At 40.2% G+C, this 27,173-nt stretch overlaps 1 protein-coding gene across 1 annotated transcript; it reads left to right on the forward strand.

The window, feature by feature from the left end:
• The first annotated feature begins 1,908 nt into the window (after positions 1 to 1,908).
• Positions 1,909 to 26,954, forward strand: LOC111573633 (zinc finger protein aebp2). The gene is made up of 9 exons (XM_023277899.3): positions 1,909 to 2,519; positions 3,417 to 3,627; positions 5,629 to 5,736; positions 5,888 to 6,074; positions 7,627 to 7,751; positions 14,261 to 14,328; positions 22,841 to 22,954; positions 24,199 to 24,228; positions 25,327 to 26,954. The coding sequence occupies exons 1-9, from the start codon at positions 1,984 to 1,986 to the stop codon at positions 25,331 to 25,333; spliced, it is 1,386 nt and encodes a 461-aa protein (XP_023133667.2). The 5' UTR covers positions 1,909 to 1,983; the 3' UTR covers positions 25,334 to 26,954.
• The last annotated feature ends 219 nt before the right edge of the window (positions 26,955 to 27,173 follow it).

Genomic DNA, 27,173 nt, shown 5'->3' on the forward strand with positions numbered 1-27,173 from the left:
GATGATTTTTAATGGAATATCTACATAGAGGTACAGAGGAACATTTCCAGCAACCATCACTCCTGTATTGTATTCTAATGGTACATCATGTTAGCTAATCTTGCTGAAATGCCAACTGATGATTAGAAAACTCTTGTGCAGTTATGTTAGCACATGAATAAAAGCGTGAGTATTCATGGAAAACATGAAATTGTCTGGGTTACCCGAAACTTTTGAACGATAGTGTACTTTTATTCCGGTTCACCAGCTCAGGTTCACGTTTAGTCAGCAACATGACAACTAGTGTTTAGTCAAATAAATTCTGGGCTCAGCAAATTTTAACACGGTGGAAAAGCATAGACTGAGAATGGTTCTGAAAAGGGTTTTGACCTCCAAAATTTCACTTTAATTTGTTAACTGTATGCATGAATGGTGGACTAATGTTTACAATGGTGATCTTTATTAGGAAGAATGAGATGTATGTTGCACTGTTATGATGTGGTCAGGCTTTTGAGGCCTGCAGTGTGAATAGTAGCTCATTTCAATGTAGGACTGTGGCTCCATCTGCTGGTTAAACTGCTGCAACAAAATCGTGATAGTATGCAGTAACTGAACCTGTGAAAGCAGCGTTTCTGGTGGTGGACCCCATCTTCCTCAGAGCCTAGATACACAGACCTCCAGGTGAAAAATGCAATGGACACAACATATCCTAAATTGTTTCAATAATTTACACAACTAAAGTGGAGGAGGAGAATGTTTCTAAATAGTCATACAACAGTGAAGTAAGTGGGTGAAGCTGTTTGGGGCTCCTAGTTTTTGTCAGACCCCTACAACAAAAATCAGTAGCAGAGTATTTCCTCTAACAGAAGAAAATATCAAAAGATGTTAAGCACATTTCTTGGGTTTTTATCTGTCAGTTTTGACTAACCAGATGCAAAGATACCAGTGTTTGGCATTTCTGTTCAGCAATAATACACTTCTTCTAAATACTGGTCATCTCTTAGTAACTTTTATGGATTTAACACTATACAATAAGTCAGGTAAAGTCTATCAATATGTCAAAGTTTATGGCACATTTCATACAGAATAGTGCAATTTTAAAATGCTTTACACGTGACTGACAAGCTGATAATAACAGTTCTTTAATCAGCAAAACGATGTGAACAGTAATGAATTAGATGCACACAAGAAATGAACATTGTAAAATAAATGACAAGACCAACTCCCGAACAAAATGTCACTTCCAACTACTTATGTTTCTTTATGTTCATATTTGTTACTCAGCATGTTTGAGTAAATGCAAGTGATGAGTGTGTCTGACTGTATGTTTTCCGTAAATAAGTTAATAACAGCACTGGGTAGAGACAGAACTAAGAATTGCATTGGACTGATAATGTTTAACCATAAGTTAACTTATTATCATCATTAGTAAAATAATAAGAATATAAAAACAAACAAAAAAGGATCAAAAGATAAATGGAAATGACATAAAATTGTTCAAAAAGAGTAAAGTCTAGAGTTATGCATATTATTAATAAGATGCAAACTTTTCCAAAAGGCCAGTGGTCCATAAAATATTTACCTGATAAACTATGGACATTTTTTTGAATAGATGAGCCAAGCGCCCTGCAGAAGATACGTGCATTTTTCACAGTGTGGAAACCCTAAAGTTATTCTCATTAATGGCTTATAGGAGCATTGGTAGCATGTTCGTGCCTCTTAGCGTTACATTTAGAAAATAAAGCAGGTCTTCATGCATGGTCATTTGGCTGTAATTGGTGAACTCTGGCTGCAGTAAACACTGACTCTCCTCTTCAACGGGATCTGTGTGATTTTGGGAAACACATGGAAAGTTTAAATACCAACGTCAGAGTTTCCTCCTCCGACCAATCAGAGAGCAGACGGTGTGGTTTGGCCCCGCCTCCGTCCTCCTGCGGCGGAGTCTGACGGTGTCATGAGGAGGTTTTAATACCGAAAGTGTCCTCCGCGACGAGCGCCGCTGAAATGGCCGCTGCGGCTACACAAGAAACACCCGCACTGAGCGCTGACAGCGACGCGACGCACGCAGAGACAAACGACGGCAACGGCGAGGAGGAGAACGAAAAGGGCCTCGCCGAACCGGAAACAGAGCAACCAGGCGGCAGCGTAGAGCCGAAAATGGAAGAGGAGGACGCGGAGGCCGGTAAGGAGAAGCCCGCTGCGGCGGCAGACAAGGCCGCGAGCGAGGCGGTGACAGACGACGGTGCTGCCACGGTCAACCGGGAGGAGACAGCCGCTCCTGGAGAAGCAGAGCCGCGGCCAGAGGCACAGCAGAGCCCCGGGGACGGTAGCAACGAGACCAACGCAATAAAAGAAGCCAAGGAGGAACCGGGGGAGGACAGCCGGTGTTCGGGGATGGACTGCGAAAAGAGCAAAAGTGTTTGTGAAGATGGTGAGAAACCCAGCGGAGGAGGAGGGGAGCTGGGAGACAAGAGGCGGCCGAGTGTGGAGATCTCATCCTCGGATGGGGAACCGTTGAGCCGGATGGACTCTGAGGACAGGTTGGTCTGCTGATGAGCATGTCAGGGTGGTCCAGGTGTGGTGGTGATGATGCTGCATTAGGTGCTGACAGTGGCAGTCCTCCTGTCCCATCTGTTAAGTAGAGCACGATAGCAATTCATTTTAATCAATTTTTGCTTTTAATTGTTCAAACTGTCGTCCAACTATTACTAAAAATTGCAATCATCCCACGTTTTGCTTATTGACTAGTTACATTAAAGTTCACATATGATTTAGGATGTATTAAAATACCCCAATAATTGTGTCTGATACGGCTTTTTTTAAAATACATTTTAAAAACTGCCTTACATCTACTGCTAGATGCAAGATTTTTAGCATGTGCAATGTGTGCAATCATCCCATTGTACTTGTTGAAGTTGCATTTTGGTCCAGGAATGCCTTCAAGACTACCTGTTATACCTCAAATTCACTGTATGCTTAACTGTGAAGGCTTAAACTCAGATGAAAGGTGAGCACAAAGAGCTGTTCCTCTTCCTGCAGCTTGATGGAACATAACTTCTTATTTCATTCAGTGCGGTGAAAGTCTAGCAACAAATCTGGTGTCAAATCCATGGCTTAAGACTTGAATTGGACATAGTTACACTTATTTGTTGAATGAGCGATGAGTAAACTGCTGATCATGATGTTATCAGCGCTGCAGGTTTGCTAGGAGCACTGAATACTACAATCATAAAATTGATTTGGAGTGAGTCAAAGTGGCATGCATGGGAAATCAGTTGCAGCTGAGAGGCTTTCACGCATGGTGACTATGTAATGTGGCAAGTAATATCTGCACCTGTTCTTCGTGGCTGTGCAAATCCTTCTTTGTCTTATAACTGTGGAACTGTATCCCTCCCCTCTCTCTCTTTCTAACCGCCCTGTCCTCCCCTCTGTCTCAGTATCAGCAGTACCCTGATGGAGATGGAGAGCACAGTGTCCAGCGGACGCTCCACCCCTGCCATGATGAACGGACAGAGCAGTGCCGGCTCCTCCGGGACCAAGACGCTGGCTTACCCCTGTTGCTGGGACCTCTGTCCACAGTGCTTCAACTCTAGTCCTGATCTGGCAGAGCATATCAGGGGAATTCATGTGGACGGGCAGAGAGGAGGGGTCAGTAGACTTAAAAAATGTGGACGACCTTAATGGTTGATCCTCTTTATTCTGTCTGACTAGTACCCTCGAATTATAGCGTCCTGTTTACAGTAGCCTAATATTACACATGCAGACAGCAAAGTCAGAAAAGGACAATATGCTGCAAGTGGACTGCATGCAATGCTTGATTAAGAGAGGTGCAGTAAGTAGAAATGTGGAAAAGGCCAAAACAGCACCTCATCTCCATTTGCGTCTCCTTTCCAGACATCTGTGCATGTAAAACTAACTTAGTAATGTTACTCTATACAGTAATCTGTTCATTAGGCCTTCTAGTGATTTATTTCAGTCATCCAGATTGTGTTCTGGGTGCCATTACCCAGCAGCAGTTCTATGAGAATTAACGTTCTGTTTTCTCTGTACACTTGTGGGCCTTTCAGTCCCTTTTAAATGACAGCAGCACACCTGTTTAGGAGAAGAACAGCAAGCCTTGAATTCCAACTTAAAGCTGATGCAGTCATGAAGGTCTCTACAAGTCTGAAAAGCTACTGACTGTATTTATTGTCTGACTTTTTTCAGACTCGTTTTGAGAAGCGCGTCTGCCAGTTTTTTTTTCCAATTGCTTTCCAGTGTTGACAGTTGTTGCCATTGCTGAAATAGCAAGTCTTCCTGCACTATTTTCTGTCATTGAATTGGGCTTTCGTCCATCTGAAGGGATGTGCATGCAGGGATGTGCATGCAGGGATGTGCATGCATGCCTGCATTTGTGCAGCAGTCAATAGGAAGAACAACCCTCTCTTCAACAACCTATGTTTGTTTTTAGCCACAAGGAGGTGCAGAAGTCTAGTTCCCTCTCAGACCACTTGAATTACAATATGCTGAAAGATTAATGTTGAATTTTGCACAATGACACCCAAAAATACTGCCCAATACAGCTTTAAAGAGATTCTTCAACTTAATATACAGTCAGTCGTTATTAGTGAAACCACTTTAGATTCCTAAAATGCGGAAAGCTTGCTGTCAGACGTGGCAGCTCTCCAAATGGCTGGATACACCTCTAGTCACACAGTATACCAGTGGAGGTAAAATAAGAGAGATTTTTTTTAAAGAAAACTTTTTCTGAACTGAACATTCCATTTTTGCTGATTTCTGGATATACATTTCCATCCATGAAGCTGCAAGCAAATTAAAATATAACAAAAGTGTAGCTGTTTAGCATAATCCTTTGAATGCAGCAGTGAACAAACATGACTTTTTTTCTAAGCCAAGCACATTTTATTGCTCTGTTTGTAGCTAAGTTTTTTTTTTTCTTTGAGTTAAAATGCGGCAAAATGTACAGTCGGTACAAGGTTTTCCAAAACGAATCAGCCATAGCAGATATATGTTGAGATTTTCTTTTCTTTCTTGACAAGTACTAAAAATCATCCAAGACAAATACAAGAGATATCAGCAAACATCAGAAATCCCTCCATCGTGTTCTACCTGTAGGCTGCATCCAAGAAACATAACCAGACATTCGAGATATCAAAGTTAGGACAAGGCAGGTTATACTTATAAATTAAGAATTCTATCTTTGTCTTTCTGTTTAAGGTTAGGGTTATACTTTACGCCTCTGCAAGTACGCAATGGTCCCTTAGGCTACCGGTGATGTAAATTTTGCCATCTGCCCAAATCCGCAAGAGCCCACTTGGACCTCTATACATCAGCTCAGAATTTGTGTCCATGCAGCCACTATGCTTAAAGGGCACACAATCAGCAGTACTGTGTACGTATAGAATAAGTAGATGTTGAGTTATAGAACACATCCTCCAAGTGGACTAGAAGTTGCGCTTCTATGAGTCCAACTCTCTGTCTGTGTGTCTGCTAGGGAGTGTAATCTCAACCCAACAGTCCTCACCCGAACTGTCTTGGCACATAATCTCTTTTTTCGCTGTTGTCTCTCTTTCTCATACTTTGTTTACTTTTCTTTTTGTATGTAATCCTTTTTTCCTTCCTTTGTGTCTTTCTCTGTGTGTTTGTCAGGTGTTTGTGTGTCTGTGGAAGGGCTGTAAGGTGTATAACACACCGTCCACCAGTCAGAGTTGGCTCCAGAGACACATGCTGACCCACAGTGGAGATAAACCCTTCAAGGTAAACTCAAGACATTAAAATATGTTGTGCATTTTCTGCTCGTCAGTTTCTTCTCTTATGACCCTCCTACACTGTAAACATAGGCAATGTGTGTAGTATCAATATCTAAATCGGCTCGTGTGTTTTATTTGTTTCCACTTCTCTGCTGTAGTGTGTAGTTGGTGGCTGCAACGCCAGCTTTGCTTCCCAAGGAGGCCTGGCTCGCCATGTTCCCAGTCACTTCAGCCAGCAGAGCTCCTCTAAAATGTCCAGTCAGGCCAAACTCAAGGAGGAGTCGCCCTCCAAGGCTGGACTCAATAAGAGGAAGAAACTCAAGAACAAACGCAGGTGCTCCTTACGTACGTACCTAACAGGCACACAAACTTACACCTTACTAAAATGTCTCTCATTGCAATTTCCCCCTTTTCTTTGTTGATGAAGATTACAGCCTGAGCATATTTTGAGGCAGTGCTGCGCTTGTTGTCCTCAAATAAATGGTTTCAGCTTCCAACCTCCCACATGTCTTTGTTGGAGAAGCGAGAGCTGGACCACACACACACACTTACACCCACACAAACATCAACATAAGCTTGAACCAGCTAGACAGACAGATTCTCCCCATGGTAATGCTCTGCATTTCAGAAGACTCTCCTTTTTACTCCGTTTGTGTACTTTCTCTCAGCTGATGCAGGATACAACAGTGAGCTGCCTGGTGGTCAGATGGCCAGTGTATACATGATCTATACTCAGCTTTTATTTTCTGTTTCTACACCTCTGAATGTCTTGGTTCTATAAGCCATTATATTTAAATAGTACCATGAAAGTGTAAGGAAAGAACTGTTATAGAAATATGTGTGAAGTCTGTATTTGTTACTTAAAATACAAATGGAGGATGCAGTTTTCTGCTGTCAGTATAAATCCCACAGCTCCTGTTAGTCTCAGTTTAACATTCTGATCGATTTATTTGGTCATCAAAAGTACCAAACAAAAGGCTTAGAGTTAGGGATATGCTTGAAGTTATTTCAAAGCATATTATTTTCAATTGATTAGATCTTAATGGTGATTACTTTACACTAATTTGCGTTAAAAAAAAGCAATTAAATTTTCCTGAGATGATAATACATTCAAGGAATTATGTTTCTTTTTGCCAACTTTTTGTCACAAGATAAATGTTCAGTTTTGACATACAGAATGTCATTTAAACATTGAGTTCTTGCAACTTGTCTCAAATAGAGAGTTTTATCCTGTCATTAACCACTTCCTGATGGTTGTCGTTTTTCTTACATGTTGCAGCTGTTGCAGACATTGTTTTTGTGGAGCTGCATGTGTTTTTAGTGAGTCGCCTGCAAAATTATAGCTGTCATATTTCCAAGAATGAGGATGTTTGTTATCTTGGTTATATATTAAAATGCAGGCCCTAATTCTTGGGGTCGAATTTTTTTTTTTTTTTGTAATGCAGATTTAGATTGTTTGATTTAATATGATCTGTAATATATTTGGTTGCAGACATCCTGACACCCTTTTTATTTATGAAGCTCTATTCTTTCGAACACATTTACACAAACATAGATGTGATAAATATGTTTTCTAATAGCTTTAAATGTCAAGAGGTCAGAGTTTCTTTTTCTCTGAGTACACAGTTTTTAATAGTTACTAAAACATCAGTAATTTCTTCAACTTTCAAAGAAGAGTTAAATGATTTTTTTTACTGATGTGGGACTGTTTTGTTGCTGGAGTAGCAATTTTCAGTCATGACATGGTTCTGAGGTTGATATGCTTACTTACAGAAAGCCATGGAAGTTTGTCTTTATATATTGGGGGCCAAGTAGGAACCCTGGTATTATGTTGTCACTTTCTTTTAATTTTTATTTTACTTTCCTCTCATCGGAGTCTGTCCTTCTCCCCTTCCAGCGAGGCCCCACGACTTCTTTGATGCCCAAACTATGGATGCAATCCGCCACAGGGCCATCTGTCTCAACCTCGCCACCCACATTGAAAGTGTGGGCAACGGCCACAGTGTTGTGTTTCACAGTACGGTATGTGCTTTACTACTGTTTGTCTGGTAATTTTTGCCTCTGACTGTTTTTTAACAGTATAATGGGTTTAACATGACAGGGGAGATTCAGAAACAGCAACTGAAAAATAACATTCTTCTTCCCCCCTTTTTTTGTTTTAATTATCAGATGCATTCCTCTGGTTTGAATTTGTGTAAGATAATAAATGTTGTTTACTGATCTTTAATTACCGTCTAGCTGTGCATGCTGAAAGGTTATAGTGTACTATAGTAGAACACAAAATGCATAAAAAATACCAGGCTTTTATTCATTTTTAGACATCTTTGTTGTTTGCCTTTAATGGATAGTTGCAGCTAAAATAGATAGGACATATGGAAAAAGAGAGCAGCGAAATGATGATTCCACCCAGGAATCAAACTCGAGTGCGTTTTCACCTCTGTGATAGGCACCCTTTCCACTTGACTATAGGGCTGCCCGTGCATCTGTGTATTCAAAAGTGTATGAGTTGTAACAACAGAAAAGATTACTGCCTTTGTTAATTAATGTGATGTGCACACGAGTGTCCAGCCCATTTGAACATATAAATGCCAGCAATACTGTTTACCTTTCTTTGAAAATCATTCAACCAGAAGAACTGATCAGAAAGCAGGGTCATTTTCCTGAGTAACATAGCCCTGAAATCATTATATAATGAACAATAAAATGTGAAATGGACTTTATGTTCACTTTCATCTAAATCAACAGCAAACAAAGTCTATTCTCGTCATGGAAACTAATACACCTGCCTCTTTGTGTATCTTATGGTACCTTAATTCTATTGTGCATGCAGATACCTTTGGCTTTCAGTTAAATTCTGCTTCACATATAAATGTAGACATCTTTGTCTTCCTTATAGACAACAGGGGGCATGAAAGAGTCACAGTTTCAAAGTGAGCCTCCAATCATTGCAGATTTTTTTTCTCTGTGCACTTGAAATGAACCTGTACAAACGCCCCAAGGCTTGATGTTGTTTTTCTCTGAATCGGGCTTCACAGGAAAGACAATTGAATTGTTTTCGTATGTGCTGTTTGGTCCATTCAAAGCTCAGTGCATGATGTATTATTAATGAACTGTAAAGTACCTTTGCACCTTGCTATTGAGAACACATATAAGAACTCACACAGAAAACTGTTTTTTCAGTAAAATACAAAAAAAAAAAATGTAAGGAACTTCTTCAAAACCTGAGCAAGGGATTCACTTTCAGATAAAGAGATGTTACCATAAAAAGATTTTTTTAGATATGAGTGGTGTGAATAGCACTTTTTTTGAATGACTGCTATTCTTATGTAGTTCCACTAGGGAGCACTCTGTCTCCTGATCAAGATCCTTAAATCAAACGATGGTGGAAATTTTCATCAAAAGTGTTGAAAAAAGTAAAGACCATCATCTGTGGTCTGATTCTCTTTTGTTTACAGGCTGGACATGACACCCATAAACAATCCCATTCACTTTTTTCAGAACTGTCTTCAATTTCATTTCACATTCCTCAGTCAGTGACAGTAATAATTTTTACGCTGGTTATCTTAGGGCAGAAATTTGGCCTGTGTTACCTGGCTCTACATTTTAACCCTTAAGATAATGGCTGAAAAATCCCCTGTGGTTCTCAATATGTAGCTTAAACCAATTTGGACCGCATATGGCATGCAGAATCATAAAACTGTTGTGTTTTTGACTACAACTTGTTGGTAGAATCATGAATTCTGCAACAAAAAAAGAAGATACTTTTGTCATAATGATAACAATGAATGCAATGAATGCTGATTCCCTAATGGAGCCCTAGTAATTTTAACTGTACTCACGGGCAGACAATAAAGATCAAAGGATACAATAGGAAGTTTAAATTTATGTATGTGTAGTTGTGTGATACACTTTGATATTGTACAGGCATCTCTAATGCAGACACATACACATTCAGTATGCAACGCAGCCATCCCTATTTTTCCAAGTAAATAATTTAAGCATCTCCAAAAATGTAGTGCTGAGTGCAGCCTAGGACAAATGTACCTTTGCCTTTTTTCATGTTAAAGTGTAATTAGTGTTGACACCAGTACAATCCTTGCTACAGTACTACCCTGCTATTGGAACAGTCCCATTCAACTCTTTTCTGCTCTGTTTCTACAAACCTCAGCTGCTCAGCAGCAGCCAAGAATTTAAAAACAAAAAAGTGAAGATAAAGCTTGGGAAGAGGTTAAAAGAGGTAACTGCATATTTGGACACAGACAGAGGAGGAGGAAGAGACAGTCAGGGGAGGGAGAGTAACAAATGGAGAGAAACAGAGACTTGGAGTGAGAGGACAAGGGGGTTAAGTGAAGGTCAGGGTCATGGAATCGGAAGGAGATCTGGCCAGTTGGGCATACATTCCCTTTCTTTAGAAGCTCTGGAGGATTGTGGTTTAGGACTGCGGTGCTACGCCAGACCCCAGGCCCCAGTGGACCCTCCCTGGCCTGGGGAGATGGAGCAGAGCCATGGGGGTTCTGTAGCGTTTGGCTGGTGGGCCTGCTGACCCGCTAGAGCAACTCAGTCATGTTTATGATGGGATATTTTTGTTATTTCACCAATCTGCGTCATCCACAGCTTGAACCCCTGACACTAGACAGGCACCCAGTTTTAGCAGGCCTGCCCTCCCCCAGCTTTGGTCCTGCACTTTTCACTGCCTTGTTTTGGAGCCACACTAATATTCACTGTTCACTCCCTATGTCGTCCTGCTCTCGCTCCCCCTCCCTTTCTATTACTTCACTCCCTCTCTCTCTTACCTCCCTCCCTTGGGTTTATAGAGGATTAAGATCTGTCCCTTAAAGCACCAACTGCCATCATCAAACCACTCAGCTCACAAATCACTTCATGCTGCTTAAACACAAGCCCACTTCTTTATCTTCAGCCTTTACATACATGGTCATGGCCCTTTCAAGTGTAGCCTTGGCTTGTGATTATTAACCTGGTGCTATGAGAAGCCTGAGGGCACAGGTTAACAGCTATGTATTTTTAATTAAAAGGCCAGTAAAGCAGCTGGCTGGTGTACAGAGTCTTACCCGCAGGGCTTGAGACAATTGTGTAGGGTCCATTGCATCTAGCTCAGGAGCCAGACTTTCTGTAGCCAGTCTCTGAGAAATTGTATTTTCTCCTCCATGTGAACTTACTAAGCCAGAAACTGAAACAGATAAAGGCAGAGGGAGATAAGCAAGAACAAAATGAGATACAATACTAATTTATGAGGTGAGACAAACGCTCTGAAAAGTTGGGAAGCTTGGGAAGTTTTTACATCTCCCAAAAATTGAGTTGGAAATGTCATAGAGGGGTCTCAAAAAATAATTGAAGTTCATTTCACTGGTAAAAGACAAAAAGTCTCGACTGACTGTCAATTAGTTTGTGTTCATTTTTGTTACTTGCAGTTGAGCACATGAATGTTGTTCTACTATTGGCCAAAAATATACATGCAATACATCAGCAACACTTGACTAAATGTTCCTGAACAAGTTGCACCTTGACTAAATGCTTTTGGTAGTCATCACCAAACTTCTGACATAATTTTGGTTGGATGCTTGACCAATTTTCTTTGTAGAACCAGGAGAGTTCAATTAAATTTGTTGATTTTCTGATATGGACCCAATCTTTAAGCGAAATCCATACATTTTTGGTATAGTTGAGCTCATAACCTTTGGAAGGCCTCATCAAAAACATTAGCCTGCTATATCCCTTCAGCCAGGCTTTGATGTATGTTTGGGGTCGTTGTCCTGTTGGGACGCCCAAGTTTGAGCCATCTAGCTGATGGTTTTAGCTGCTGATTTTGAATTGAAGAACACTGAGGTAGTCCTCCTTTATTATGTCCATGTTGTACAATTTACCAATTTCGTTGGCAGCAAAACCACTCCAGAGCATGATGCTACCACCACCATGCTTAGTATTTGGTACAGTGCTGTTGCTGCTAAGTACCTCACCTTTACTCTACCAAACACACCCATGATAATTGTGACCAACAAACGCTCTTTGTCTCACCTGAGCTTTCCTTTAGAGTTTTTTTTTTTTTTTTTTTTGTAAATGTGGTCAAATGCAGACTTCATTTGAGCTTGAAGATCTTGATTTGGACATTGATTTAGGAGGAAATACTTCTTTTCTGGATCGCAGGAAATCTGCCCATAGACTGACACAGTGGTAACGTCTAGTTCGTGGCAGGCTTGTGCTTTTGTAGTTCCTTGGTTGTTCCTAATTATAAAACCCAGTTTTTCTCCGGAGGGGATGACAATTTGAGTCTTCTTTCAGATCTCTGTAAAGTGGCCACCCACCTCCCATTAACTTGTGCTTCCATAGAGTTGTTTGAACTGGTGATCTGGGAATCTGCAGTTGTTTAGAAATGGCTCCAGGAGACATTCTTGACTTGTTTAAATGTATGATCCTCTTTCTTAGATCTGCACTGAGCTCCATGGATTTTTCCATTGTACTGTGTGTTGGTCAATCTGAGTGCTGTCAAACAAATCCTTTTTATGTTGGCACAGACAGACTACCAGCTGTAGTCAATCATGATTACTATCAGGAAGCTAAGAGACCTTGGCCTCGGCCAGTTAAAAGACATTTTGGAACGTTCAGCACTACTGAATTAATAATCTAAGTGGGCATATGTGTATTTTTGACCCCGTGTTAATTAAAATTTGCGTACTAAATTCCGTTTTTTTCTTTTAAAGATATGTGTTTTACAATTAATCTGCCCTAGAAAAAGAGCTTTTCAAAGAAATTACTAAAAGCTCAGTAATATTCATTCATGTGCAGGATGAGTGTTTGTAAATCAGAGAGCTAAAGAACGAGATTTTTCAGTGCAGTATATGGCAGAGAACAAGAACTTAAACTAGAACTAGAATACACTAAATGTATGTGAAGTCAAAGTGCAAGGCTCATTGAAATGGAAATATGGGTGTTAAGCGCTTGCCAAAAACTCTGCACCACATCACAGTAGTTGAGTGAAACGAAACATGAAACAAGAGAGAGGGCTGACCAATGGCCTCATACCTTCATGTTCACATATGTGCATCAGTGCACTGGTCCAGGAGAATGGCCACTGACATGGAAACAGATACTGACTCAAATCTCCCCTGATTATTATTTTTTCTTCAGACTGTTGTACTCAAAAAGGTTTCGACTTCAAATCAGCAGTGTTTTGGTAATGTGTGAGATGCACAGGCTGTTTTTCTCAGTTTCATCACTCACACATTACAGCAGCTTTGCTCTCCCTACTTGTTCTCTTGTCCGCTTTAAGGAGTTTTATGCCTGCACTCTATATTACAGACAAGATTCAATGTGGTTGATTTGCCAACTTGGCTACTATTTACAAAGCATCTAGTAGACAAATGTTAAGGCACCAATCCAGCAACAACACAATTCATGTCTGCTGACCTAGTCTAAATATTCCTGTAAAAAATGTTAATCAGTCAGTTACTAGACATGTTTGTGTCCCATTTGTTTTTCTCGAATGTCTGCCAGACAACATAAAAAGAAAAAATACAAATTCATCAGATCGCCCATCCATCTGTCAGCTATATCCACTTACCATTGAAGGTAGTGGGGTATCAGATGAATAAAAGGGATTGAGGCTTCTTAAAATAAAAATAATACGTGTTTTGTCAAATAATGGAAAGGTAGGAAAAGTTGTAAGATGAGGAGAGTGATTCTAGGTCTCTGTCTCTTGTCTCAGTGGAGCTTCCTCCCTCCTGTCCTCAAACCAGTTTCCATCAATGCCAGAGTCAGTCCCTGGAGTCACAAAAATAATTTCAGATATTCATGTGCGTAAGCGGAGTTCTTCTCATGTGAGCTCATTCACTGTACTAAAAACAGACACTCACAAAAAAGCCAATTGACGTAAGAAGCTATATCTGAGGCTATTTTTGACACTCCTGGTTATTTTTCTTGCATTTCTTTTCCCTCCTGACAATATTTGTGAATTCCAGACCAGTTTTACTATAAACCAACATAGCATGACAGATGAAATGTTATGCATAACAAGAGCAAACTATTCAGGAAATCTGGTATTGTCTCAACTGTATTTTCACAAGAAGAGAAGCCCTGAAGTTTGTGGTTGTATTCAGAGTTCAGGAATTGAGTATTTAAGGCAGGTAACAAAAAGAAAATGAACACAGTGTGGTAGGTTACTGCCATAAATATTATCAAGTGTATGCTGGTCTCCACTAAACACATTCCTGTCATAAGGCATGGAGCCTCTGGTACTGACATAATCCACAAGAGCAGTGACTTGTGACTTATTTACTGATTGTGTTACCCAATGTCTATCCTTTTGGCTCTCCAAAATGTCAAGTCCAAGTATTCTAACTCATACAAGCTAAGCCTGTCAAATTTGTGCTAATGTAATGCTTGTAAAACCACAAATTGGCTTGAAATTTACAAAATAATTATAGTATTTGAGTTAAATTATATGTCTGTGTGGATGTTTCGTGTTTGCTTTTCCTTAGTGAAGGTAGCTCAATCAATGCTTGACTGTCTCTGTGCAGGTGCTAGCCAGAAGAAAAGAGGGATCTGGCAAGGTGAAGGTTCTCCTGCACTGGACACCCGAAGACATGTAAGTAAAATAATCTCTATGGTATACTGTACATCTGAATGAACCTTTAGTTTATGCTACCTAATATAACCTCCAATAGAAATGAAAATACCTAAAAATATGTAGACACATCAGGATTGGAAGTCTCTCTTTGGTTGTTAATTTAGTCTTTCAAAACTCATCTGTGTATCATAGTTACATATTTAAATACTGTGTCCTATGGAAAGAATCCCTCTCTGCCCTAGCTTAGATGTTACTCTACATCATTGCTTCCTCTAGAACAAGCAGGTCTATGTAGTCCTTGCCTCTGTCTCCACCCACACCTTGTCACACACAGCAGATCAAGCACATTATTCTACACTACATTATGGCAAGTTGTGATGTGGGAGTAAATCAGCAATACGTATTGGACCCGAAAACTGATTCTGAAGAAGGATAATGATACAGAAGGCCCGACCCCACTATTTGACAGAGCGGTTCCTTTGGTCTGTTATTTATGAAACCCTGGCGTCCTCCATCCATGTTTTTAGAGAGTCTCATCAATATGCTGCTTTTTTGAGGTGGAAACACTCAACCATGGCTTTGACTGCCTATTTTGCTCATGATCGTCGTTGTCAAGCATATTAACAAAACACTATATGAACATGTTAGTCAGGTTAGAAAAAAAGATTTTCACCAGAGGGGGTCTATAATTACTGCCAACCCTTATGCTATATCAGCTACTACCAGGCCACAGCATATTCTTAATACCTTCCATTTCCAACAACAGAGGTTGCTAGTTTTATCTGAACTCCACTGAACTTGAGGAACTAACTGTACTCTGAATTTATTGATATATTACGTATTGAAAGTAAGAATCTGAACTCTGCACAGACATTTCTGCACTCTGTGCATTAGAAATCCCCGAAGCTGTTGTAATAACCTCACCACAACAGATACTTTTGGGTCAACCTGCCAGATTATCTTGACTACCTGAAGAATTTATATATTGTAGTTTGATCTTGGTGAAATGGGTTGAGATTGATTTGAAATGCCGCTCAGTATTCCCTCTAAAGGGATTGGATATGTGTCTTTTAACAGATTCATTTTTTGATATGTAAATGTCACTAGTGTACAAAGAAGCAATTCATCACCACATATACAAAGCTCCTCCACATATTTAGCCATGTAAAGCCTGAACCTGTTGCAAAAACATTTCCTTTTTGAGTAGCAGGGGTGCATACATATATAAGTGAACATCAACAGTGTATGTGTATCTGTCTCTTGTAGTTTTATGAGTCTCCTTTCCATCCAGTTGTGCAACATGGTGGCCTTCCTGCATATCAGGGCTTGCTATAAATCTTCCTGTCTTGGCTGATCTACTGTTTGTTGTGGGGAACTCCTAGTGTGAGGAATCTAGGTCCCATATAGTCTATATTATACCAGCTCTGCTGTTTGAAACCATACACCCTCATCAAATGAAGCTTAGGGTTTAACCATGATTATTAGACTTTATTCTCCTTCACTGTTCTAATACTCACATTCATGCATGAAGCACTGATAGGGGAAGAGTGGACTTTCATTCAAAAGTCTGTCACTCTCTGACATGAATAAACCTCAGACTGGTCCACTGAAGTGTCTTTTTAAACAGTGGGTCAGCATTCAGAAGTGACAGTTAAAGTAATAATTATGCATCATGGTATTTTGATGCAATGCCTGGATGAACTTGGAGGAAACAAATCATGTTCAATCCATTGAGACATATGCCGTTCCAACCAGCCCTTACCAGATTCATGCCTATTCCCAGCTTAGCCGCTCCAGTTTCAGCCTGCTGGAGGTGAACGCTGGAACCCCATTAGCACCAGCTCAGTAAAGCAATTGGGCAGAAGGGTACGCAGGTTTTCGCGCTTTACTCTCATAGAGAGAGAGCTTCATGGAATGCTGTGATTCTCAGCAGGGCCCTGGCTCAAGGGAAGCTCCCACCACACTTCCAACTCTCCCACACTCCCATTAAGGGGTTTGACTGCACAGCCTCTGAAGAATGATCAGAGAGCAGTGAGAGGAAGAATGAAAGAGAGGAGAGAGAAAAGGGCGGAGGAGTTGGAAAATGAGAACAAGGAGGCAGAAAGGGGAAAGAGGTGCATAAAGAAAAAAGGGGAGAAGAGAACACGGTCAAAGGAGGCAAAGAATAGGTTGGAAAACGAAGATAAAAATGAGTTTGGTGAGAAGAATAGCAAAGATGGCACTGGACAAAAAAACTTAGATGATGCATCATGAGGAAGCTTCCAGTAAACCTCCAGCTAAACCTTTGTTCTCTCAGGTTTCTACCATTTCATCTTCCGTTCCTTCCTCCGCTTCTTTCATTTTCCCATCTCTGATTCACCTCGACAATCTTCTTCTCGCGCTGCATGTGGGAGTTTAATCTTTCTGCAGAGAGAAATAATGGGCGTGGGGGAAAGGAAGAGAAAGATGAAGTTTGATGATCAGGAAAGACTTCTCAGATTAATTCCAAATGCAGAGACAAAGATGGAGATTGATGCTGAGACTCAAAGACAGATAGAGGCAGAATGGATGAGGCGAAGAATTGGGGAGACAGAGATTGGAGGAAAGTGAGAAATAGGAGTGGGAACAAAATGGCTGTGGGAGAGAGAAATGTGAGGAAGAGGCAGAATGAAAGTAGAGGAAGTGAATGATGAGGAAGGAATGAAATAGAAAGATAGAAAAAAGAGTGAGACTGCTTTATGGCTTGGACCATGCAGGAGAAATCAGTAACACTACTGAGTCATACGATATATTTGCCCTGCGGCAGACGAATGTTCTCATCATTAATGCACACAATCAAATCATAAAGATTAGGGAACGGAAATACACAGAAATGTCTTAAACTGTGAGGGTGACTTGATATCTCCTAGCAAATAAAAGTTAACCAAAGTATTATAAAGTGTGTTTGCATGTACTCCATTGTATGTTTTCTGTAATGTGTGTGCTGTAATTGACAGTAATTGCTTCTCGCCTCAAGCCAACAACTGTTTATTTTTTTTGTTTTGTTTTTTCTGGCTGAAATGGCAGCTCTCACTGACTCAGTGGCAGATTTTATCGGCTGTGGATAGCTAGCTCATCAGCTAAGAGTAGCCCATGATTTTGGTAGAAACTTAATCGAATCATTTCCAGCGGACCTGCTTGAAAACTATTTTAAAAAGAGATCTAAAAGAGATCCTAAAAGCTCTTGATGGCTACATACATGTTTCACTAAAAGACTGACCCCAAAGTTGTCTGAGTTAACCAGTTAATGATCCACTCATTAGCCATGATAATAGCAACACATTTGATTATGTATTGCAAAGCAGAGTTGAGCCCCTTTCAGACATGCACTCCTTTGTGTTAATGTGAATGACTACCCAGGTCTCTTTTCTGTAAAATTGTAATGACAGCTTTACTAGGTCAGACCTAGTGACATTTGTGTTTCACATTTGACATGGCACAAGTCTGAATTTCACCCAGTCACAGTCATTTATAAGCAACCTTGTCCAGTCTTGCATGAATGATAGATATCGTGTGAGAACCATGGCTCTCTCTGTCACTGTGGTGGATGTATCTGAATATAGACATGAGGGATATGAGTGTAAAAGATCTGCCTCTAAATTACAGAATGATTTTAGTTTAACAGGTTGATAAAGCCAGCAATGTTAAATATCTTGTGTTTGAAAAGGACTTTAGTAAGTCCTAATACTACAAGGAAAATGTAAGCTTGGACCGTTCTTCCCTGTGACCTCATTTGACTGCTTTGTTACATATTTGTCCATGTCCTCAAACATTAATTTTTCCTTTTAAACAATAGAACAGAAAAAGATTGTAGCATGAAAACTGATGTTTTTTGGTAACTTTGCTGGCTTTGTAGAGATGTAAGCTTCCCCAAACCTACATCTAAGAACTGGATGCAACTGCTTCACTGAGATATTTCTGTTTTCAGACAAAGATGGTTGGTGTGGAGTTTCATATTGGTCAAGAGAGTGTTTAGTCTCTGAGTTTAATGTCCTGTCTGTCAGGTAATATGTATTTAGTCAGCCATCAACTGTCATGACTGTCAACACTGAAGTCAACATCAAGTGCTTTACTGTGTGTGTTTCTCAGTCAATGATTAGCCGTGTGAATGTGAGAAGTCATGTTTATTAATGCTAGAGCAAGCCATTCACTTTCAGACTGACACTCATTAACTTCATTTGGATTAATGAGTAACTGATTAACATGAACCATTCTGAACACGAATCACCAGCGGTTCACTGAAGAGGAAGAGAGTGGTGGGAGGGCTGGGAGAGAAAGAGAGAATCATAATTGCTGTCTAATCTTTGATGGATGGGTGAATGGATTCCCCTGCATGCTGCTGATTGCTTTAGAATAACAAACACTGACAGTGAACACTTCGAGCTGCTGGATCCAACCTAGCGCATTGTTTTTGAACAAACGGTCCTTATCTTACACTACATAGTTTATCACTTAAACCTTTGTTAGCTAATTTGTGAATGTAATTATTATACCTTGGAAAAATCATATACTTTATATACTGTGCTGTACCATTTTTGAACAGAATGCTTCAAAAATAGATGCAGCTCCTCAGACAGACACAGCCTAAGCATTCAATAGTAAAATCTGAAAAGTAAGCATACATAAGTAGAAATTCATTCTCAGTTTCCTCATGTGAGAAATCTACATACATCGGCGTGAGAGGAAAAAGTGTAAACGTTTGTTATTCGTATACTGTGTTTCTGTCTAAAGTATTCAATATGTAAATGGAGAAGAAGTCTCAGAAAGCTTTGTCACAAGTTGGCAACTCTAATTCAGCATGCAGAATTCGGGCAGAGATCAAGGTCCTCTAAATACAGTCATCAACCACAAGTGACATCCATTCAAAGTAAGAAAATGCTTTCCCTTCTTTTTGTGTGTCTTTGATCGTAGAGGAACAGAAGCAGTTGAATGGCTGAATGTAATTTGGTTGAGCAGCCAGGGTGAGTCAGTTGTAGACCTATATATGGCCAATTTCTTTTGCTTAATTGCATTCCTTCTGCTAAAACAGGGAGTGTCATTTTGTTCTGCTTCATGAGCATGAACATAGCAGCCTACAAAAAACAGAATAAAAGTAGAAGAAGTGCACGAAAATGCATCTCGTAGCTTATAAATGTGTTGTAAAACATAAGCTGCTATTTTTGATATAATAACTTCATAAAGCAATCTTTCTCATGTTGAATCATTTACAAATAAGCACATTAGTCATGTAAACACAGACATAAATCATATGCACAAGAATTTGCTAAGCAATATCTGGCTCTACCCTTAATTTGCCTTACTTTTCTATTTAAAAAAAATTTTTTTACATCTTGCCTGCAGACATGAAATTTTGTGAGATAGTCACAGTTAAAAGAAACATTTCACACAATGCCACTGAACTTAGAGCAGCTGCAGGCAGTTGAAGATAGCAGGCAAGAAAAAGCAGTCTGAATAGCAGTAACGTCTGAAACTCCATTACATGCACATTCTTTCACATATTATTTCTGTCTACGTGCGTGGTTGTAGGCATGCATACAAATCAGATAACATTTGTATAAAAGTCCATTTTGATGTAACTCCATGTTCCTCCAATTTGAATATTCCCCATGAAAATTAGCACCTGTATTAACTTTTTATATAAAATGTTTTACTAAGCCATTTCCATTAGGCATTTTGAAATGCAGTCTTAATAGTGAGCAGCTGTCTGCTGGTGTGATTGTACACAAGTTGTAGGACACTCTAGGCCACAGTTTGACAGTCCATGAACCAGCTTTGTGAGCCTGCTGTCCTCTGCTTTACAGTATGATCCCGTTTATCAGGACACTGAACTCCTACAGTCATTCCTGTTGAGTTCCATATAAAGCCACTTTTTAGTGATTTGATAAACGCTTGGCTGCTTTATGATGAACTTATTGCGCCTGTCACCACTGGATGCTCCAAGGCCTGGATCCAACCACCAATTCAGGGTTGAGGACTAGGCTTCAGTCAGACGGGCACCATCAGTAGCTCTCTCCACAGATGCCTCACTCACATTATATACATTTCTGGCTCCTAAATAACTGTGTCTTGCATGTGTGTGGATAAGTGATAGGAACACTTTAGTGTACGTGTATATCCATGACACGTGTGTGACATGCTGACCCCCCTGTGCACTGCTCCTGTGTGTTTCCCATGCATCAGCCTATAATAACTCATCAGTACCACAGCACACTCATCGGGACATGTTTACGGTCACTCTGAAGTGGGACGTGCATGTGAGAGTGCACGCACACAGACACACATGAATGTTTACTGCGTATTTAACACTCTACAGGCCCTCCTCTGTCATTTGGGGTTTGCTTTGGACAGTGACACTAACTCGAGGCTAACACAAACTTTCAAGCTGCTTTGAGGGGGACTGTTTCTTGTCTTGTCCCTGCCTCTTCTCAACTTCCTCTCTCTTCTCCCACCACCATTAAAGGGGATAAAAACACTTTAGGCATACACTTAGTGTCACACTTTCTTTGCTTTTAACAACATTAGGAAAACTATGTCCAATTTGTGCACTTCCACAGAAAAGGGAAAATTAGCATCAAAAATCCTTTTTTTCCCTTGTAAATACAAGACAGAGTTTTCTCTATATTTACATTCACATTAATAAAGTTAAACAGAAACACAACTTATTACAGCTTGGTCGTAACTCATATTTATGGCTTAAGACTGCCATTGGCTGAGCAATGACAGATGTCCTTTTGATCATAAGCCATCCATTAGCTATACCTGCTTCATCCTGCAGATGGTCGCAGGGAGCTGGAGCCTATCCCAGCTGACATTAAGCGAGAGGTAGGGTACACCCTGGAAAGGTCAGCAGTCCATCAAACAGCCAGCGCAGAGACAAACAACCTTGCACACTCACACCTACGGTCAATTTAGAATCACCAATTGAATTACCATGTATGTTTTTGGACTGTGGCTGGAAAAGTATCTGCAGAAACTCCAGGCAGAGGGAGAAGTTAAATGTTCTGATCAGTGACCAATTGTCTCTTTCTTAAGCAGAGGGCGAGTTGGCCTTTTGAGTCATATATGACAAGTTGTGTTTTGCTCTGGGTATCTTGTACACTTGTACTCCATGTGGGCACATTTTTGTTGAAATAACACTGTCTTTGATCTGCGTGCGCGTGTTCATTAAAAGCCACAAACAGACAGAAGTCCTCATCTGGGATCCAGATAAACATATAGTCAAGCTTAGGTCAGTAGTTATTACAGATTTGTCTTTGTTTAACGGTGATACCTTAAAATATTACTTTAATTTAGCAACACAGGTGACATCCTTCTAGACTTTAAGTACACTGCTGAGGCTTTCTGAGCATTAAGGTATTTACTAAATTGCCTTATGTAGCTAACACCAGCTTCCAGGCACTTAAACATGCTATAAAAGGATTTGCTGCCGCTTAAGCGTGTTGTTTTACATCAACATGGGCCCCTTTCCGTTTTTCACTCCCTATTCACATTTTCTTTTTTCGCCTTGCTCTGTCTTTTCCTGTCCATTTGTCAGTCTTACATCACTTTTGTTCTCTTTTGTTCTCCACCTCTACCTTCAGCTGTGCTCCAGATGAAGCGCTACCTGCACACGATCCCACTGAATGGGCTGACTGGGCATGTGAATGAATGATTTGGCTGGGTGACTGCCCTGCTGCCTGCAGTGTTGTGTGTGTGTGTGTGTGTGTGTGTGTGTGTGTGTGTGTGTGTGTGTGTGTGTGTGTGTGTGTGTGTGTGTGTGTGTGTGTGTGTGTGTGTGTGTGTGTGTGTGTGTGTGTGTGTGTGTGTGTGTGTGTGTGTGTGTGTGTGTGTGTGTGTCTCTGGGGGCTCCTGTGATGACGCACATAGTGACGGGGGAATGCTGGGGGTGGAGACGAGGTGGGGGCTGGAGGAAGGAGGGGAAGTGCAGTCGACTTGCTAAGCTCTTTGTTTCTTTCTTTTGCACCTCGGCTTGCCACGCCAGTGCTCACACACTCCCAGCTTTCACAGGGGGATCACACTGTTGTGCGTACAGTAAGGGGCCACTAAGCAGTACAGTACATCGTGTGTGTGCCTGTCACTCGGATGAAATCGCTTCCTATTTTCAAGTTTCTACAGGGAACAAAATCACACTGTTCTGATTTTAAGGTGCCATGTATCTTAAGTCATTTTTAGATTAATCATTTGATATCGACAAAAAAAACATGCATGCCTACGCAAAATCTGATCTGTCCAGGAGAGGACAGTTCGCTTTGTCCTCTGTTTGTATGCGCTGGTCAGCTCCCTTGAGTGCATGTGTGTCCGTTCCAGTGCTTTGGTCAAGGCCATGTTACTTATGGAAATGTGCTCAGCATTCAGTGCAAGGTGTTAACATGTTTCATTCAGACTCCATCTCTTCCACCCTGCTCCATTCAACCCTACTCCCACTCTATCCCCCTTTTCCTCTCCCTCATTCTTGTTAAGCCTTGAAGCTTGACCACATGTCCTCCCTCTGCATGTGTGTATTGTCTTGCAGACTACCTGACGTGTGGGTGAATGAAACCGAGCGATCTCAGCTGAAGACTAAAGTGGTGCACTTATCCCAGTTACCACAGGACACGGCTATGCTGTTAGACCCAAACATCTATCGGTGAGTGTGACCGTTTCAGCGGCCTCTTTGTGCACGTGCACAGACACCAAAGCCCACAATACTGCACATCTGTTTTGCCTCAATCAAACACATTTCCTATGTGCAAATATTATCTAATCATCAGTAGGATTCATTGTGTGTGAACCATTATGGAAAGAAAAGAAAGTGCTTGAGCTTTTGCCTCTGCTCTCTACACCTGTGTGCACACGAATGTTCTTCCAGCAGGTGGCACCAACTCTCTCATTTCAACATTTAAATTCAGCAAGTCTCAAACAGAGAACATTCTTTTTTTGTCTGTCTGTTGGAAGCAGTAGACTGTCGACTGTACAACCTGATTAATGATGTCAGCTATTGGTCACAGTCAGATGCAACTGCTGATTTGTCAGAAATTAAAAATAATGATGAGTCCCTTAAGAGATACTTAAGTGGAAAGGGTTTCTGTCACTTCAGATATATTGAGACTGCATTTTACCTGTATATACCTGATCAGCTGATAAACATGAGGATAGAATGTTAACTTGAGTTAGTGATGCAGTGAAAGTCACAGTGTTTGTTTCAAAATTGAATTGATCCCATTAGAATTTTCTAATACAGAAAAAATCTTTTTCCCGTGTACAAATGCAACTCCATAAGTTAAATTTTCTTTGTCTTCATGTTTACCACACACCACTAAACATTAGCTATGACATTATTTGAATCCCGTGCAGCTCTGCAAAGGCTAGTGCACTCATCTCTGAGATGAGAAAACAAGGTTAACTTTATGGCACACCATAAAATGCTGAAAATGAGTCCTGAAAGAGGAACAACGTGCCTAAAATAACAGAGTGGTCATCTTACCAGAGATATATGGTGCACAAGTATGCTAATCAGCACACAGGATGACTGATTTTAATTTGACCTGAAGGCTCAGTAACTGCAGGGGCTGCTGCCGGACTCTGGTTTCATAGTTGAATATAACAGTCAGCACCCAGCCAATTTATGTCAAGGTTGTCCTATTGCATGAAATCCCAAAACAAATGTGGTGGTCGGTGCCTTTGGTAGTAAGTATGGTAGTGTGTTTTGACCCCGATACATGTAGAGAGACACTGATACAGTGGCAGTTTAAGTTTGTATTATTTCACCAGTGTTTCCAACTTAAAGTCATATTAGACTGAAATCAGCTCAAACTCATGACCACGTTGTATACTAAAGATGCTGTTGAACACCAATCTTACATTTTTTATTTATTTTTTTTGTCTTTTCAGAGCACTTCCTCAAAAGCGACTGAAACGCAGGTAAGCCAAACTTACTTAGACCTGTTTAACATTGGGGTACTGGTTAGCTGTAGATAAAAACATATTGATAGAAAGTAAATTGACATCACTGATGTCAGCCCAAACTACAAATGCACAATACAGGATTTAAAGTAGCTACTGGATAAGAATATAGTTTGTAGGAGTCATACTGCACTGTTTTCTACCCATATACACACACTACAAGTGCAGATAAGAACTGAATTCACTTAATGCTGGCTGCTTATGTCTTCGAACCACACAAGTTTACATTTTTTCATTCATATAAAAAACAACAAACTTCTTAGGTAAATTAAATCAAAGCATTGTTTCTTTTGCCTTTTACTTTAATGCAAATTCAGTTTCCAGTGAAAGTGTTTAATGTATTTTTAATAAAGGCAGTGTTTGAATAGTTTGTAGCAGCAATGGTGTAGTCACGGATGTAGAGAAAGTCTAAACAGATGCATAAAAGATAGATGTGTCAAGCATTGGTGTCACTACATTGGTATCTTTTATCAACATTCATGCACAGCCTTTGAAGTTTACAGTTGGGCGTACGCAGACAACACAGCGCTGCTGCATTATTCTTGCTTTTTAACTCAAACTTTAAGGCCACATGTTTTATGCTGCAGCATCATACACAGTTAAAATTCCCTAGTCTTTTCGTTATAATGTAGATCAAATGATGCCTTGACGGTATTATAATGTTGTGTGCATCTGTGGTTTTACCCGTGACTCTAGCTCTCCTGTGGTGAAACATCATTGCAGAAGATTACTTTTGACCCGCAGTTTCACGGTTCCTATGTACCGTGAAGCCAGTTAACTGAAAAACAGGCCATTTTGAAGCCATGAACTTTGGCGTTTCCTCATCTCACTGAAACATGAGGTCATATTTGGACACTGTTTATTATTGCATTAATTCAGTCAGCAGCAAAAGCTACTCTTAAAGCTCCAAAAGTGTAATGTGTGTAAAGGAAGTCAGCTCAGTGTCTGAGCATCCAGGGTGAAGCCAGTTTTTTATTCTGTAATCGCTCACATAACAAACGGAGAACAACTCATTCTCTCCTTTTCTGTGTCTTTCTCTCCTGTCTTTGTGCTCAGCCTGTAAGGAATCATCTATGGACTTGATACTTAAGGGGAAATCCTTGTTCATGGGAGTTTTATCTGTATGGGATGGGACGCTCTTCATCTGTCTCTGCTGAACGGGGGGGAGTGAAGTGGCGATAAAAGGAAGTAAAACTTGCCATGCTGCAGTTCTCCTTTTTTTCCCTCCTCAGTTTTCTATATCTAAAATGACTGTTGTAGCCACATGTGGTGTAAAATGGGACTGAATATTTTCTATTAGTTTGTGTTCATCAAAAATTTAAATGAATGTTTTTTTTAACAAGCACCAAACTGAAAATATTCTTAATACCCTATAGTGTAAAAAAACTGTTTTGTGTAAGCTTGTCAGATAATACAGCATATTTTATAACTGTTTTGTGTAAAATATTTATCCAGATTTGTAACTTATTTTTATACCATGGAAACGCTGGTGTACTGTGGATTTTTGTGAAGGTTTTGAAAAGAACCGTATTTACTGTGATAATATATGTTAACTGTCACTTGTAGGGATACTTGGAAATTTTTAACTGTAATTACATTGTAGGTGATGTAAGTCTTAACAAATGATCTTATTTATACTTATTGAATACAGTACTGTTAACTGTGTGTATGACAATGCAGTGTGAGGTTGTGCCAGTCATGTCAAAGTTGTTTTCAGTGCGTTTCCAACTGTTAAAGGAGCAATAACTCAGTAGTTCACAACACTACCGTGTAGCTCTTAAGCTGTCGACAGTACACCACAGAATGACTGACATCTCAACGGACATTAAAAAAGTTTTAATCACATCAACTTACCTGTACTCCCACCAATAACATGAACTGTGTATATCATAGTTATTATGATAAATTTACATTACTGCTATTTAAGCACTTAACAATTATTGTTTAAAAAGTTGTGTTTTCTACTCTATATGGTGTCCCTTTTTGGAAAGAAAAAAATTGTGTTTGTAATAAAATCGGGGAAATGACAGAAGTTGAAGATCCTAACTTGTTTGTACAGAAGAGGACGCATGGTGTTGAAATGTTCTCAGAGGAGCAGTGCATCCGTTGTGGTGTGAGTATAGTATGGGATATTAGTTCCTTATGTGTGCGTTGGATGGATTGGCTGGGTTATTTGGCGGCCATTAACAGAACAGCTTTGGGAACACGCTGTGGAGGAGCTAATGAGTGGGCCAGCAGGCCAGAGCTCCTGCCAGCCTCAGCTATTGGTGAATATGCCTGCAGAGCAAACTGAGTTCAGGGAGAGGTCTGCTACAATATGGCCGTCCTGCTCTTCAGCATTTCTTGCACTCGTGTGCTCACATACAAAATTCATTTGGGACTCCAGCATGGGATATAATGAGGCTTTCAGGTGTTGTTCAGCTGTCTTAAGGAAGCAAGCACTGAAGGTTTGTTGGCACCATGTTGTTTTTGTGTGCTTTGCTTAATGCCTTCCTCATCTCTGCAGTGGTGTGCAGGAACTTATAGAACTGTTCGTTCATAAATGGTAACAGATGATTGAAAGAAATACAGACAACACATTTTGGGATCAACACAAAGATCCTTGTAGAGGCACCACTACACCAGCATCTTGGGCTGTAACTCACAAACCCTTTGATAAATAAAGAAATGTATTTTTTCCTCTATTCTTGGATCTAGATACATTTAAAACCAAACTATTAATTCATTTTGCTGCCATTCTGATGTTAATTTCTTGTCTGACAGAGTTGAGCCAGTTGTCACATCTGTAAGTGTATTTTGGATGTTGCAGTTACTTGTTGTCAGAACTGTAATACTCCAAACTGTAAGCAAAATAATGGGTGAGTGAAAATAATGAACCGAAATCCGAGCCATTATGATTATTA

Source organism: Amphiprion ocellaris, chromosome 3 (assembly GCF_022539595.1).
Source record: "Amphiprion ocellaris isolate individual 3 ecotype Okinawa chromosome 3, ASM2253959v1, whole genome shotgun sequence".
NCBI classification, from domain to species: domain Eukaryota; kingdom Metazoa; phylum Chordata; class Actinopteri; family Pomacentridae; genus Amphiprion; species Amphiprion ocellaris.

What these genes read in the sequence shown, in the direction of transcription:
- LOC111573633 (XM_023277899.3), top strand. Translation starts at nt 1,984, where the DNA reads ATGGCCGCTGCGGCTACACAAGAAACACCCGCACTGAGCGCTGACAGC. An exon ending in TGGACGGGCAGAGAGGAGGG is followed by an intron (nt 3,628 to 5,628) that starts GTCAGTAGACTT and finishes TGTGTTTGTCAG; the next exon opens with GTGTTTGTGTGTCTGTGGAA. An exon ending in TTAGACCCAAACATCTATCG is followed by an intron (nt 22,955 to 24,198) that starts GTGAGTGTGACC and finishes TTGTCTTTTCAG; the next exon opens with AGCACTTCCTCAAAAGCGAC.